General features: G+C 41.8%; 1 protein-coding gene across 2 annotated transcripts in view; it reads left to right on the top strand.

Moving 5' to 3' along the window:
* Positions 1-9,290, top strand: part of COG3 (component of oligomeric golgi complex 3) — a 33,246-nt gene extending 23,956 nt beyond the window's left edge. For both annotated transcript variants that reach the window (XM_057426938.1, XM_057426939.1), the window contains 6 exons: positions 1,880-1,968; positions 2,068-2,202; positions 3,376-3,451; positions 5,063-5,190; positions 6,071-6,169; positions 7,148-9,290. In XM_057426938.1, the coding sequence (XP_057282921.1) occupies positions 1,880-1,968; positions 2,068-2,202; positions 3,376-3,451; positions 5,063-5,190; positions 6,071-6,169; positions 7,148-7,177 (557 nt within the window). In that variant the 3' untranslated portion in view covers positions 7,178-9,290. The remainder of the gene's footprint in view (positions 1-1,879; positions 1,969-2,067; positions 2,203-3,375; positions 3,452-5,062; positions 5,191-6,070; positions 6,170-7,147) is intronic.
* Positions 9,291-16,770: the final 7,480 nt, after the last annotated feature.

Here is a 16,770-nt window from a genome sequence, read left to right as displayed (position 1 = left end):
CTTTAATTACCATTCTTTAGACCTTACTGTGAGTTTTTGTTTTGGAAAAGGATTTCTTATGTTGCAAGTTCAGTAAACAGTATTGCTGGATAGTTTTATGTAGAAACCACGTCTGTTGTCCAAAGGGAAAGTAAAGTAGTGCCCATGGTCATGATTTTTAAATTGTGCTATGGTTTCTTTGTAAAAGGCAGGAAAACCCTCTTAAATACAAAAGTGAACTGTCATGCACTTGTCAAGCTTGTAAGGATATTGGGAAGAATAATTGAAAACATGTCAAATTTCTCTTCTTCTATTCCAGAAGAGAAAGCTGAAGAAATAACTTTTCTTTCCTGCCATCTAATATGCTGCTGTTTTAACTCTGAAGCAAACAATTCTTGCACTAACCATTTCACATGTTGCATTTGAACATCAATGAAACCTCCTACCTGTTGAGTAGTTTCTAGTTGACTGGAGGTTGAAGGGTAAATACGTCCTTTTGGTGTCTTGTCCTGGCTGACACACAAGTTTGTTCTCCATTTTCATTTAATTGAATAAATTTTTGTGCCAGCCAGTGTTTTGCAGGCGGTAGTGGTAAGTAATGGAAAACCACTTTATTTTGGGGATGGCAGTGGTGTTGAAAAGATGTACATTGTGTTTAATTCTGAAGGGATTTCTTAAGGCTAGTAGGGCTTTTATATTTGGGTTGAATTGTATAAGTGCCTAATAACATGACTAATAGGAGTTTTACTGTGTCCTAGCCAAGCTTTCTGCACATAGATTTAATTTGGGATTTGTAGACAAAGGGACACTGCTTAATGTAAAACTAATGTAATGCTAAGGTTCATGTAAGTGAAGTGTACAGTGGAGAGAAATGACTTTTACACTGACTAGCTCATATGCTTCTAATCAGAACTTAAGCTCTTTGTGGAATCAGTGAAGTTTCTGGGAAATAATTGAGAGCAAAATGAACCTTTGTCTGCAATTTCCTTTAACTGCATAGGAGTGCAGATTCTTAGTTCAGTGCAAAACCTACATGCCTACATGTCTGGTATTCCTTTTTTGTTTAATACCTTTGGCAGCATTTCTTTAACTCATCTTGTTTCCCTCACATTGTTTTATATAGCAAGAAGTGTGCAAATTGCTTTTGAAATTAATAAAAAAACAAAGGCAGATGAATGTGTAGGATGATAAATGAATGTCATTAAGCAATAAGCCATACTGAAACTGTATTGATAATTTTACTTGTTTCCAATTTGATCAAATTTCAGGTTGACAGCATCCTGTTAACACTATAGGAATAATGTCAGATTCTTGTGCTAATTGCAGACATTGTTACTTTTCCTTCTTGGGACTCCTGTAGAGACCACAAAACATGAGTGTATATCAACCTTGGTCTTTTCTTGTTTAGTCCTAACTAAAATAACTAGGCACAAAGGAAAATAATGCCAGTTCTAAGTTACTTCATGCAACCGTATTTTGTTGTCCCAGGCAACCTGGGCCAAATTCTGCAATATTGTTCATAAATGCTTAACTACACAGCTTATGTAAAAGTCTTTTACTTGTAGATATAAAGGGAATAGAGCTCACACAGTTTGCATGCTGATAACACTATAGCTGGTATCAGTCATTTGTTAGGTTCATGTAATGTATTTATCTGGTTTGACTGTGCAGCTGTTAGATTGAGGTTTACCATTAGGGGCAATGAAAAACTAGTGGATCAAGCTTTGTGTGCTTCTGTGCGTGTGCACTTGTGCATCCACACCTAGCTACAGTGCAGTCATCAGTGTGATAGTCCTAATCATGCTAGGCCATTTTTTAGGTATAAATGAGTGATTAAAGTTTTTAATTCCTGGAAGTGAGTCCCATTGACTTACAGTGTGAGTGACTTTCTGATTCACAGATGCAGCGTTTAAAATCCTGAACCCTAAGGCAGTTTCAAGATTTTTTAGGCTGAACAGCAACAACGCCTTGATACAGTTCTTACTGGAGGTAATATGGAGTCGTACTGCATTAAGAAAAAATGGGTCATTTAAGCGGGTGGTGATCTTTGGCAAATAAAAAGGAGAGAATTGTTGTCTTCTGTTCAAGGGTACCCCAGAAATCAGAGAACACTATATTGACTCTAAGAAAGATGTAGATCGTCATCTGAAATCAGCTTGTGAGCAGTTTATTCAGCAGCAAACCAAGCAGTTTATAGAACAGCTGGAGGAGTTCATGACGAAGGTACAAACATGTTGTATGTTCATTAACCTGACTGAAATACTGGTAGGGCAAGTGAATTAGTATTAAATTGGGTATAGGAGAAGCTGCTAGTTTTGATTAGCTGTAGATGCTGGCATTTCCTATTATAAGGTCATGTTTCCTTATAAATTCCAACAGTAATTTTCTGGGCACCTTTGAGATTAATGGATTAAAGGAACATGACATAGTTTGTTTTTGAAAGCATCCCTTATGCTCTTTGGTAAAGAAGCTTTAATGTTTCATTGATTTGAAACAGTTGGCAGCAGTTTTTCTGTTTGCAGAAAAACTACCTTGACTGAATTTGTAAGCCTTCAAAAAACAAAAATCTTGGGTCATGTGGGTTTTTGAGGGAGGCCTTAGGAGTATGGCTGTGAAGTATGTTTAAATGTTCTATTCTCAGCATATTTTACACCAGTGTGGTGCTTGCTGAGCAGGATTTTCCTCCCCAAGTCCTGTTTGCAGCAGAAGTTCCTGATAAAAGTTGGTCAGAAAGACTAGGCACCCTAGGGGTAGGAACAGAAAGATGCCTCATTACAATTCTTTCTAGAACCTGCTCTAGAGCCCAGGATTTCTAGGTATCTTGAGAAGACCATGCAGCAGGATCTATTCTGGAAAATGGAAAGTGTGATGTGGATCCATATGTACTGAAAATAAGTGGCATGACGTGTCAGAAACTGGGGCTACAGCATTGCAGGGACATTACAAATATCCCAGCTGCTGTTTTTTGAGAATTTAGAAGATTACAGCACTAAAGTTACTGATGTTTGTCATGCTGGGGTGCAGGGTCAATGGTATGTCTAAAATATAGATGGGTAACTGGTGAGATTGACAGATTGTTCAAGTGATTCAATGATTCATTGGGAATATGGGGCATTTGACTGACATGCTTAAGTATAAATCTCATTTGAGGTTTTGTATCCTTAGGTGCCTAAGCATCTTAGTAAATTTAATCCTTTTTTGAATTTCACTTTCAGGAAGTGATCGTGGTTGTAATTTTGGGTTGCATTTCTGTCAAGCTGCTTCCCCTGTGTAGAACAGAGAGAACAGGGAATACTGCAGGAGAGAACAGGGAATACTGCAGTAGAGACTTGTGCAATTGTTACTTGGTCACTTTGTTGTGTAAGAAACTAATTTTGTTGATTGTACTTGTTTTAGGTAACTGCTTTAAAAACAACAGCTACTCAAGGAGGTCCGAAGTACAGCCTTTCACAGCAACCTTGGGCGCAACCAGGTATTTTCTTTGTTCTCATTTACTTCTTTGAAACTTCTCCTGAAAGTTTCTCATCAAATGGAGAAAAAGACCCTTTTCCATTCACCATTTCTGGTAGAGCAATATAAGCTGCTTTGTATGGGGCCTGAGTATTTCAAATGTCATGAGTCTGTGTGCCCCGCTTCTAAACCACAGGAATCTGAAAAGCTGGCTAGATTAATTTGGACTGTGAGACTGTGATTGATTTGGAAAAATTCTAAGTACCTGAGAACTGTCTGTCTTTTTTCTTGAAAATCCTGGCTTCCATTTTTACCTGTGTGCTACTTTAAATGTCTTAAGATATCTCTAAATCAAAACCTGACAAACTTCAGAATATGTATTTAATTGGTGCACTAGAGGAATGACTTGACTATTCTCAAGCTGTGATTGTTCTTGCATGGAAACAGCATTTCCGCAACTGCATATGCAATATGCTTAAGGAATTATTTGATTACATTATGATAAAGCTTTTGCTTTTGTAGGAAAAAAAAAAAAAAGAGTCTGCATTGAAGCTTTTATTGTCTGTACATTTGGTACCTACATCCTTTTAATTTTCCTGTCACTGAAAAGATGGAATCCAGCTTTGTTTCCGTTTCTTAAGAATTCAAATGTGATTGCTTTGTAGGAACACTTGGAGTAGTTCAGGTGTTACTGGGTTGTTTTGTTCTTCACATTACAAAGTTGTGCTTCTGGGTGATGCTGAGAAATCTGCTTATTCCAGTTCATACATTGGAACCTTCTGTTGCCTCATGTTCTTAAAATGCAAAGCCTTCCATGTTCATTCATAATTCAGTGCTGCTTCATGGGTCAGGCACTCTCAAGGACTAACTTGAGCTTCTAGTTAACATCTTCTGCTTTTGCAGGAGTATTTTTAATGTTTATTTGGAGATAATTATGTGTGTAGAGGCATATCTAAGAGGCTTCTGCTGTTTCTTTGCCTGGGAAGCATGAGTAGTCAGAAGATTAGATACAGTAGAAACTGAGGAAAAAACCCACCATAATATGCTAACTTTGATACTTTAAAGCTACAAAATGTATTTTTCCCCTGCCCTTTAAACGGAGATCTTGTAAAATCATTAAAATACCTAGCAATAAAGAAAGAAGGTCTTGTCTGAGAGAAGATTCCTGTCTGGTTGATTAAAAATCCAGATGGCTGTGCAGCCTTCCTTCTTGCAGATGTGGCCTGTAGTCAGTGAGGAGAATTTGTGTTATGCTGTTCTCTTTGCTAGCACTGTTTATTTCCCAGGCAAGTTTTCTAGGGAGGGGCCTATGCAGAACTTTGTTGGTGTTGGAAGGCTGTGGCTTGAGGAGCCTCAGGAGGATGTGATAGCTTGAAAAAAATAGGTTGGATGCATTTTCTTCAGGGAAAGAGAGGCTGGTGTGTTCAGTAGGTCCCAAAACAAAAGCCCTGTTTGGTGTGTTATGGTTGTGTGATGGCTCGATGCTGCACAGCCCAGTCACCCCGTCTTTCCCTTTCACTCAGACCTGTGGTTGTGATCAGCCCCATTGAAGTGGAGGTGATACTCTGGAGTGTAGCTTTCAACTTGCAGAATGCCATTTTAGTCTATTAAGCATATTTTCTTTTGCTTTCAGCAAAAATCAACGATGTGGTCTCTTCCACTTACAAGACAATAAAAACAAAGCTGCCATCAACATTGCGAAGCATGTCATTATACTTGTCCAATAAAGATACAGAATTAATTTTGTTTAAGCCGGTTAAAGTGAGTATTGCTAGATGTACCTCAGCATGATTTCCTGTAGGTGATGTGCCCTCATTTAGTTAAAGACTTTAAACACGTTTTGTGGGATCATTCACCCTGTATTTCTGTGTATGTGTGGTTATATGTCTATATATATACCATATCTATATAAATGTATGTATGCATATAAGTATATATATGCAGGTACACATACAGACACGTATCTGTAGAATTATTCTAGGCTACCAGTCCAGCCAGTAACAAATAGCATGCACTTGTAGTAGTGAGCAACTATTACAATCACTGTGGAGTCCCTGATCTGAGAAGCTTGTTGAAAAGTCACATGATAAAAACCAAGTTTTATAATGGTATGTTTACCTTAAAAAAAACAAACAAAACAGACTTTGTCCTCCTCTCCACTGTACGCAGCCTGCATAACTCATGTTACATGTGACTAACTGGTTCTTTTCATTCTGTGCATCTTCCATGTGGTACCATAAGAACTACTATAAAGAAAATGAGTTCTGTCCCGTCCGAAACCAGTATAGCTTGGTCAGTTATGCATGGATGGAAGCACTGGAGGCAGAGAGCATGATGCAGATTCATTACTGTAAACCCATTGAAAGAAGAAAACTTGAATTTTAAGTTGCCAGGTTAAGTCGTAGGACTCAGGTTTTCCAGCTTAGCATGTCGTAGCTGAAGTTTTTATCTTGCAGCCAACATGAATTCATTGTAGCTGTTTTGGGGCTTGCTTTAGAAGAAAAGCTCTTAAAGCTTGACCACTTCACCATACCTGATCCACTTCAGTAGCTATTCCGTGTACACTGTGCTTATTCTGGTTCATGTTTGAGATGAGTGTTGTGTTTTTTAATATTGAGTTTTTTCTTCTTTCCTTGAAAAGAATAACATTCAGCAAATGTTCCAGAAACTCCATGCTTTGTTAAGGGAAGAATTTAGTAATGAAGATCTCCAGATCATAGCTTGTCCTTCAATGGAACAGGTATATATTGAAACTCCCTGTTTTATCAGTTGCTCTTTCATGTGACTGGCTCTGACTTTTTCAAACATTCATTTTATCATTTTTAGTATTTTCCGTGTTCAGAATCTTTATTTACTGTTCCGCTTAATCCTGGATGATTAAACACAGGGCTTTATCTTAACTCTAGGCTTTCAACTAAAAGGAAGTTTTGTTTGGGTTATTTTAATGAATATCCCTTTGAGGTTTTAAACTGAAGGTGGTGATTGATGTTGCTGGGGATTGAGTTGTACAATGAGTCTTGCCATTTCTGGGCATTGTCTTTTTGGAGAGATAGGAAACTAGTGAATAGGCTTTAAAACAGCCTGTGGGTGTGAAGGCAGCTTGGCTTTTGACAAATACAAAAAGCAGCAACTTTTATATTTGGGAAGCATGAGGAAGAATTACAAGGGTTTATTTGAAGTAAATTGCATTGGGAAAATATGCAGATGTTTATGGGAATGTAACCCTACATGATAAGCTCTTTAGTCTCAGAGATGATTGGGGTTAAGAAATCTCTGTAGTAGGATGCTCTGACAGAAGCCAGGTAGGTTTTAAAAAATCTTGCTTCGACCTTAGTGGTCCAGGGAATGTGAATAGAATTGTGATTATCCTAGGATGCCAGTATTTAAACAGAAAATCTGGTTTATGGAGTAGACTACCTTGCCAGTGTGCATATTTTTTGGAATTGCTTGACAGGGCATAAAGTCATCTTAGAAACTTTGACAAATTAGGTTGTGACTGCTGAAATAACTAGTCAGCATGGTCAACAATTATGTTTTAAAAAGCCTCTGAGCAGGCATTTGACTGGCAATTTTGGCCAGTTGTTTTGTAGCTGTCTTCTTGTGATATGTCCAAGTCTCTATGTGCTTCCTAGGAATCCTGTTTAAAGGTTAAAACATAAGGCATCAATTCTGAAACTTAGCTGCTGTGTCTAATACAGGCTTTCCTTTTGTCTTTCAGGTAAACTTACTCTTATCGATGTCCAAGTAGCCCAACAGTGAGGCTGCTTGAAAAATCTTCAGCTGAATGCCAGCCAGTGAAGGAAATGCAAAGACATTTGCTTGAAGTAAACGAAGGATCCCACTGTGCAGTTCAGTCTGCATCAACTATCCAGGCTGCTTAACCTTGTTTTAGGGAAAAAAAAAACAAAACAACAAAACAAAACAGTTTTATTGATTTGTTAAAGGTTTTCCTGTTCATTGGCTTGAGACGTTGGGGAGAGAAAACAAAACCAAACCCCCTTTTCTGATCACTCTTATGAAAGCTTAGTTACTGCTTTATCCGGATGTTTTCAAAGTTGAAATCCCATTTTTTTTAAATGTAAAAGCCTTTCCTTTTTTTCCTTTAATAATCTGACGTATGCAGTGAAAAGTTACACTTTCAAAGACACTAGAAATAAAGTGCAGAGAATCAAATGGGAGCAGTAATAGGTATTTGCAAAGCTTGGATATAAGCACATTGGTGTGACAATTTGACTTAAGCAAGCATGCTCTGATTTTCTTTAACTCCCATGAAAATCCTGGTAATCCACCACATGCTTGAGCATAATTCACATGTTCTTAGTTGGGAAAACTTATTTCCCGCATGTGAAGCATTTCTTGAAACGCTGGATGTGCTCTTTTTCTTATACTGATTGGGAGCTGTGAGGTCTGACCTAAAGTTTCATGCTCGGACCTTCATCATGGAAGGAATCTTAGATCCTTGGGATTTGCAGTGAAAAGCTGTGCAATATAACTTCTGTTAGTTCTGAGGGAACTGCATGTTTTCAGATGCTTTACAGCAAAGCTTAACGTGGAGGTTCTCAGGTACTTAGGTTAGAGTTGTGGGCTTTTTCCTTACCCAAGATTAAGCGGTGGTGTCACATAGTTTAAAGTGGGAACTGAAACGAACTTTCACAGCCTTTGTGTGCTGGAGGAAGTGTTAATAAGAGGGTTTGGGGATGACAGAAATTGAATGTGCAAGCCTGTCATATCAGCATTGTGAACAGAGGGTAAGGACTTGGTAACCAGTAAACAATGCACGCTTTTCAGTGTGCATCAGTTGGTCATTATTGAACACTTGGTCATTAATGGAATGAAACACTTCAAGCAGCTTTTGGGTGTCTTGGTGTGTAAGTCTTCATTGTGCTGCACTGCAAAAGAAAAATGTGGTGATTTAAATGGCAGACTTTTAACTTGCTTATAAAACCTGTTCTGTACTTTTAAATATGTCGAAATTTCCATGCACATTGGTGGTGTTTTGATTTAGGGATGTTCCTGTTATAAATCACATGGCTGTACACTAATGTAGGATTTAAACCTACCATGAGAAGTGTTGCAGCAGTGGTGCTGTGAGGTACGTAAATGGTACTGATAGAACCTTACATGACTCCTTAAAAATTAACTAAAGGAACTAACAAGGAAGATAACTTGTCCTTTCGTTTTTACTTGTAGAAATACAGGCTGTAAAATAATGTCCAGTGCATTGTAATATATGTATATTTGTTTTTTATAAAGTTTTACAGAAGGACTACATGGTCACTGTACAGAGTTATGTCTGACTTAATACACACGTTGTACAGGTAGGGCATGAAGGGTAACTCGTTGCAGTAGTCACTCTTGTGCTTGGGGTCTTTTTCTCTTTTAGAATACCCAGATAGCTCTAGGACAGCTGATTGAAAGATAAGAAGAGCAATCAGTTTATACAGCCTGTTTGCTAAATGAACATTTGTTTAAACATGTACAGTTTCAGATATTTACGTTTACAAATAGTGTAAATACTTTCAAAAGATTAATTTAAGATGCTTTATATTATCTGACTAGAAACTTGCTGTTTTTAATTTTTTTAAAATAAAAATGTTGCCTCCTATTTTGGTCCAAGAGTAAAGCTATATTCTGTATCCTGAGGCTTGTCTGTCAAGATAACTGTAATACAGAGACAATAAACATCCTGTAAGCACAGGCAGTGCATCGCTGAGGAGAAGTGTTCTTTTTTTAGCAGTAAGAGAATTGACATTTTTGGCACAGATGTATACCTGAGTGCTGAATGTACAGCTAATTGTTAAAGTAACGCCTCTTTATGGTTATAATAAAAGTAAATTTGTATTTTCTTTACTGATAAATGATCTTGTGTGACTAAGCGGTCTCTTGCAGTTTTGTGAGGGGGAAGAAACTGTAATACAAGAACATATTTTAACATAAGGCTTGGCTTTTACTTAGAGAAAACTTGAGAGCTGGTGCAGAAGGCACAAGTATTTGATAGCTCTGCTCGTGTTACCTGGTTACTCACAGACTCTTCCACCTATAGTTTCTCATTACCACATGCTGTTCCTCTGGCTCTTGTAGAAGCACATCATCCAGAGGCTTGTGGTTGTCCTCTGTAGTGTCAGTGTGAAGCTTCCCTTCACCCTCTGGCTTTGACAATGTCATTTGAGTGAACGAAGGAAAAAAACTCCTTTCTTGTGGAAGTTGGCTTCTCTCTGACCGGTACAGGGCAGCAATGAGTGACGATTGATTGCCTGCTTGGTGCCTCCTGAAAAGGTTTGTCCCTTTTGGATTATATATATCATTGTCCTGGGTTCAGCAGTAGCAATCATGTTTCTCCTTCTTGGTAGCTGGTGCAGTGCTGTGTTTTGACTTTCAGCCTGGGAACAGAGCTGATAACAATGACGTTTTGGTTTGGCCAAGGACTTTGTGAGCCTCATGCTCTGCCAGGGAGGAGGGGAAGCCAGGGGGAAGCAGAGACAGGACACCTGACCCAAACTGACCAAAGAGGTATTCCATACCACAGCACATCATGCCCAGGAGGTAACAGTTACCTGGAAGGGCTGGGACTCTGCAGGGTTGGTGGAGGTATGGGTCGGTGCTTGGTCGGGCTGGGGAGCGAGTTATCAGTTGGCTGGTGGTGAGATGTTATATTCTCTTCCCTTGTTATTCCCTTTATTATCATTGGTGGTAGCAGCAGTGATTTGTGTTATACCTTAGTTACTAAACTGTTCTTATCTCAACCCGTGGGAGTTGCATTCTTTTTGATTCTCCTCTTCATCCCTCTGGGAGTAGCGGGAGGAAAAGAAGGGGGAGAGTGAGTGAACGAGCTGCCTGACTGGTTTTAAACCACGACATTCATAAATGAAGTAAATGTCAGAGCAGCTGGCCAGACATTCACACTTCTTTTTGTTCAACAGTGGTGCCCCAACATAGCTTGTGCTGTGCTGGGTGCTGTTCATCATCCATCTTCACCAGCCCAGGAATCTCTAGGTGAGAGCCAAAGCATGCTCGCATTGGTCACATTTGGTAGAAGTAGTTCCCTAAATCCAGTTCATCAGCTGTAGGAAGAAAGCCATTTCCTTCAAAGTACTGCAGGTTCAGTGTATAACCCCACTGCCATCCATCAAGTGCCTTCAAATGAGATGAGCTTAGTGCTACAAGGACTTGATGTACAGGAAGATAGGCATTGTGAGCTTGAAATAAGGAGCTTTATTTTCATCACAAAGTGACTGTTAATCACCTTGGTGAAGGAAAAGTTCTGAAATGCTGATGTAACTGCTTCCTGCAGGTCTTAATAACTTAATTTCAGTATTTCCCACAGATAGAAGATACTGAAACACAAGGAAGTGATATCACTAAGAGAGGGGTTGCCAAAAGTATTACAACACTGTCTGTATTTTGACAGCAGGCTCCTGAGCTGAATCGTTTTATACTGAAGAACTTCACTTTGCTTTCCGTCCACCTAAGTTGGTGACTTGTCTCTGGGTCTTTCAAATACAAAGAGAGTTCCTGCAAAGTGAAAAGCAGAAATCTATGAGGAGCAGCAGTGGGTCTTGAGAAGTCTGAATTTTAGGGATGGAGGAGCAGGTGCTAGTGCTTCATGCTTCTGCATACTGACCTTGGGTTGTTGCCACCTTTTTGAATAGCTGCCCCAGATGTCTTCATTAGCAGTGCATTTGTGGCCAGGGGGAGACTATTGCTATGAGGGTTGTCAACATTTGGTTTGTGCCTGCATCAGGATAGACAACTTGAATCCTTCACTCTGAGGCTACAGCTTCAAAGCAAGCATGAGCTCCCGGTGTAACGTCTGACCTGTGTTTCAGAGCTGACCAGTCATATCTGCATCCAGTGAAGGATGGGGATGCACAGCATTAGGCTGGGACAGTTGCAGTGGGTGGCCAGAACAGCATTTCCACCTCCAGGAAAGGGTGAGAGGTGGGAAACCTGAGTTCCAACGAACACCAAAGTTTTTTGACACTCCTCTCCCCAGATGCTTGTTTCAGGTTAAGTCAAATGTTGTTTAGATAAAATCAGAAGCTTTGTGTGTGTATAGACATTTAATATAAATGTTTTGAAAAGAAATAGTGTTTCAAAATGAATTTGTGAGACTTACTGTTCTTACCCTTCAGCGACAGCATTTCAATCTTATCTAAATGCTTTCCTGGAAGGGAATTTCATTAAGATTCACACAGGCAGGAAATTTGCTTTTGAATGAAACGGTGATTTTTCTGCCTGAAAGCTTCTGACCAGCCCCATGCAGCAGCCCCAAGCTTATCTCCACTGGGTGGTTTCCCTGCTGCTGCTGTTCTCCACTTTGAGCTGGCACCCCATGATGAAACGGATGTGATTGCTACGGCTGGTGAACAGTAAGTCAATTTGATCCTGAGCCATGATTTTAATGGTGATGTGGCCATTAGGTTTCATGGTGGGGGACTGGAAAGGAGGGCTGTGAGCATAGTGGCTGAAGTCATGCCACTTGCAGCGTTTCTGGCTGGCCTCTACCTGCTCCAAGAAGATGCCAGTGCCAGGGCTCCAGGGCAGGCCTGGCAAACACAAAGCTGAATGGATCTAGAACCAACAACTTCCCAGTCCCAAATGCCAGGTTTGTGTGCAGTTGGACCAAACATCTTATTTTTGACATCAAGGAGACACTGCTAGGACCTCATTTATCAGGTCAGGGAGAGGTTTGTGGAAAATGTTATTGGCCTACAGTAAAAGCACACTACAGAAATTGGCTGGCCCCTGGGGGAACAGTGAGTCCCCAAAGGGCAGAGAAAGTCCTCATGGGCTCTGAAGCATGTTTGTGTGAGTCCCCCTCTTCCTATTGTGAGTCAACATCTGGAAGTCCCTGGTCATGGTAATTTCTTTTGTTCTGACAACCTTTATGCTAAAAACAGGTCCTTGTGTGTGGTGCTGGGTACAGGAAATGGCCTCGACAAACTGCAAAGGAGGAAGAAATGCAGTGTTTGGTGGAAAACAGCCTGTGTTTCTGGCATACAAATCCAAATCAGTGCTCCCCATCTCATGACAGCTTGGGCAGGCAGCTCTGGGTGCTGGAGCATCCCCCAGCCATGGCACGCAGGGAGTTTTTATCATTCACGGAGTGTGTTACATCAATCTTTTCCGGCCTAAGCATGAAGAAGTTGATTCTCACTGGGCTATGAGAGCTGCTCAGGCTCCCCCAGCATCACCACATGCTGCAGCTCAGAAAAAACAGCAGGAAAAAAGGATAAAATCTAACATTGCAGCTCTGATGTGCTACCGCAATGGATGTGGACAAGCCTGAACGGGTCCATATGTGGGACAGACAACCTACTCACAGGATTTCTGTTTTCCTCTCATCAAAGCTATCTACTATCTTTGTACATATCAGAGCGGTCACTTAGCATTGCCCTTAATTTACAAGTGCTGGGAAAGGCCATAGCAGCTTCCCTCAGCTCAGTGGCAAAGCATCAGCCAGTACATGGCTAACGCAGATGGCAAGTGTGTGGTCCGGTGGGGTCAGGAGAGACCTACGGTGAGGTCTGTGATGGTTGAGTGCTTCTAGGGATCACCTCGGAGCCAGGATGGTTGCTGTGTGATGCATGAAACGACAGCACGACTGTAGGCGAATGGTGGGATTGCAGGAGTCTGATGAAAGCTTTATTGCAAAAGCTATTTAAAATCATTTGTAACGGTCAGTTAAGCATTTAAGATGTCCATTGAATACTCTCAGCACAGGGAGGATTTGTAAAACTAAGATGGGATTTACTGATTCCTCCAGATACTGGTTTTCTGAAGGGAAGCTTTGGAGACTGGGGTTAGGGAGTCCTGGGAACAGGAGGAAAAAATGTCTGTCCCTCAGGATAATGGCATCTTATAGGATCAGGAGAATGGCAGTGCTGCAGAAGCAAAAGTAAGGTGATGGGAGCCAGGTAGGAGTGTGGGAGTAGTTCCATGGGAATACCTGCCTGGACACAGGAGACAAGGATAGTCTGCCCCAGGCTTTCCTCTCCCCACAGTAGTAACCAGCCCCAGAGCATCACCAAAACATCACAATCTGTACTTTCCACATAACCTTGGCGGTTTTTTTTTGTTTGTTTTCTTACTTAAATCCTTTTAAAAAACTGAAGAAAACTCATCCTTCACTTCTGTGTTTTTGCAGTTCATGTACAAGGCTCAGCTCTTCTTATGTTACGTTATTAGCTGCTCTCTGATGATATAATTTGCCAAGGGCTCTCTTTCCATCAGACACACAAGTAATTTATCCCGCAACACACTGACAAGTGAAACAGAAACATTTCTTTGCTAACAGCTTAGCTCCCAGCATTATGAGGGAGCTGGGTTTAATGCTTTCTCATAGGAATAAGGAGCATTACTCCCTGCTTCTCTGGGAAGAGTGGAGAAAATCTAGGAGAGGGGGGAAGCGGGGAGACCTTGCTCTTCCCGTTTAGCACCATCGTTAGGAGCAGCAGCAAACTGTCAATGTGCACAGAGGTTTTGTCTGTCGTGGGAACTCGAGGGGCTTGGCCACAGCAGCTCCCCTATGGAGGCATTTCATACGTGGGAAGTGGCTGACCCCAGCTGTAGATGCAGCACTGATTTATATCCTGAAGATGCACACTCCTGCTCTATGGAATAGCTGGGAATTACCTCCTGTTTGTGAGGGACGGAGGGGAATGAAAAAGCAACAAACCAACAATTTTGTTCCTGCTTTCATTTTTTAGGCTTTTTATGAGGCTAAAAAGACATAGGGTCCCAGGCAGGAAGATTTGCTGCCACTGTATTTCAGGAGGGGAGAGCTGTATAATGGGCTTCTATATAGAAAATAAAAAGCCAACCAAACCTCTGACTGTGTCATTTTCTTGCACATCTGCAGGAACTGCAGTGCTGTTTGGTTTGCGAAGGGAGAGGAGGGGCAGGGGAGGGCAGAGAGGAGTGTGCTGCAGGGGGTGAGCTGGCAGGGGGTCCCATCCAGCCCCCCACAGTCTCTGCTGTGTGGCTGGGTGCCCTGCTTCACCCCACCTGTGTGTTGTGTTCCGGGACTGCCACTCTGGTCTCTCAGGTTAACCCTCAAGTTGCAAGGCTGGTGGGACCAATTGCTGCATGCCATGTATGCTGCTGACCCCTGCAGAGCCAGAACACAGACCCTGCCCAAAAGGCTCAAACCAGGTCCACTGCCAAAATTGCAGAGATGAAGCAGCTGGTGGCTGCTGAGCCCTCAACTCTAGCTGCTCCTCATCAAGCTATTCAGTGCCTTTTAAGGGTTCTACAGTGAAAATGAGCTCTGTAGGGGTTCTCAGGCAAGTATTGCCTTGGCACCACTGAACCATCCCTCTAACATTTTATTCTGGCTCCATTCAGTGCTGCTGCCTGCTCAGCATGTTCTGCTGGGAGCAGATGATGGATCTTCCTTGCCAGTGGTACCATCATAGGACTGACATGAGGATGCCTCAATGCTTGTTGGTGCACATGGGCAGCAGTGCAGTGCCACAAGTAAGCTCCCACCAGAAAAATCCTCTGGGGCAAGAGTGAAGAGGCCTAGTGATGGGGCTGTTTTCCCAGCAGAGCCTGGGACTGATCTCCCTCAGCCAATTACCATCCCAATGGTTACTCCTTGATGCTGTACCTCAGCTTGGCTTGGGAAGAGTTTGAATGGGAAGTGACATCCAGCTCTTCCTCCACCTTCACTCATCAGTTCTTGTGTGACAGCATCAAATGCTTCCTTATATCTCCTGCAGCAAAAGACTTGAAGGGCACACTTCCCATCAGGAGCAGTGGAGCTGGTATGGGGCATCTCGGTGCACCAGGGTCCTCCTCACCCTCCAGCTCCCTCTGTCACATCCCTCTCTGCTGCTCCCATGGGATGACTGTTCTCCTTTTCTGCCAGGAAGAAGTTTCATGTTACAGGCATGCTTATGGCTTACAGGTAGGGTCCCGTTTTGCTGGGGCTGTTCCCTCAGACCCACCACTGTTGTGACTCGGTTTTCAGGGTGTTGTGGTTTAAACCCAGCCAGACAGCTCATTCACTCACTCCCCCCCTTCCTCTCTCTTTCTTTCCTTCCCCCCCTCCTCCTCCCCCTACTCCCAGAGGGATGGGGAGGAGAATCGAAAGAATGCAACTCCCATGGGTTGAGATAAGAACAGTTTAGTAACTAAGGTATAACACAAATCACTGCTGCTGCCACCAATGATAATAATGATAAGGGAAATAACAAGGGAAGAGAATACAATACCACCCACCGAAATGAGCCCAACCCCCAAAACAGAGCCCGTGCCCTTTCAGGTAACTCCCAGTTACCCCCCACCCTGGGCATGACATGCTGTGGTATAGAATACCTCTTTGGCTAGCCTGGGTCATGTGTCCTGTTTCTGCTTCCTCCTGGCTTCCCCTCCTCCCTGGCAGAGCATGAGCCTCACAAAGTCTTTGGTCAGGGTAAACATCACGTAGCAACAACCTAAAACATCGGTATCACCAGCACTGTTCCCAGGCTGGAAGTCAAAACACAGCACTGCACCAGCTGCTTAAGAAGGAGAAAAAATTGTCTGCTACTGCTAAACCCAGGACACAGGGGCACTACAAAAGGTGCATTTTGCAGAGCCTTCTGTCTGGGTGGTCTCCTCAAGGGCAAAGGAAATGCAGCATCAGCATCATTAATCTTGTAAAAAGTCAATTGGGCTTAAGTCTAAGCTGTTGTCATAAAGGCAACCAAGCCAACTACATTTAGTGTAACACTGGAACTCCTTTATAGTATTTATATATATATCATGTCGGGAAGCGTAGGCTGTATTTAAATATCTGTGCTCCCAAATAAATGCTGTTGGCATGTTTACGGCTCCTTCTTAAGAGCTCCATGGAAAGTTATAGTTTTACATATGAAAATGGGAACAACTTTTTAATTTGGTCTTTTTTTAAGATCCTGTGAAGCACTGAGGAAGTGGAAAAAACAGCTTTAGGCCTTTTTAAAATCCCTGAAATTTTATTTTTTTAAAACTATTTTTAAAAAGCAGCTCCCTTAAAAAAAAAACACCAAACTTTTGAGAAATCGTTTGAGAAACAAGACACGCTCAGTTTTTAAGGCAATCCTGATATAGAGAAACTTCAAGGGAAATGAGCATGTTCGCATTTTGGAAAGAGAAAATAACCTGTGTTTGCAAAGCATTTGTGGTGGAAACATTCATGATTAGCTTTTCTCCTCCCTGATTGGAGAATCCCAAGTACAAATACAGGCTGGACAGAGATTGTATTGAGAGCAGCCCTGAGGAGAAGGATTTGGGGGTGTTGGTCGATTAGAAGCTCAACAAGAGCTGGCAGCATGCTCTTGCAGCCAGAAACCAGCTGTATCCTGGGCTGCATCA

This window comes from Pezoporus wallicus, unplaced genomic scaffold, assembly GCF_028554395.1.
Source record: "Pezoporus wallicus isolate ANWC-B61680 ecotype Strahan unplaced genomic scaffold, APGP_CSIRO_Pwel_v1 contig_7113, whole genome shotgun sequence".
In the NCBI taxonomy this organism is placed as follows: domain Eukaryota; kingdom Metazoa; phylum Chordata; class Aves; order Psittaciformes; family Psittacidae; genus Pezoporus; species Pezoporus wallicus.
The sequence above is the reverse complement of the archived record's forward strand: the minus strand, read 5'-3'. Positions and strand labels throughout refer to the sequence as shown.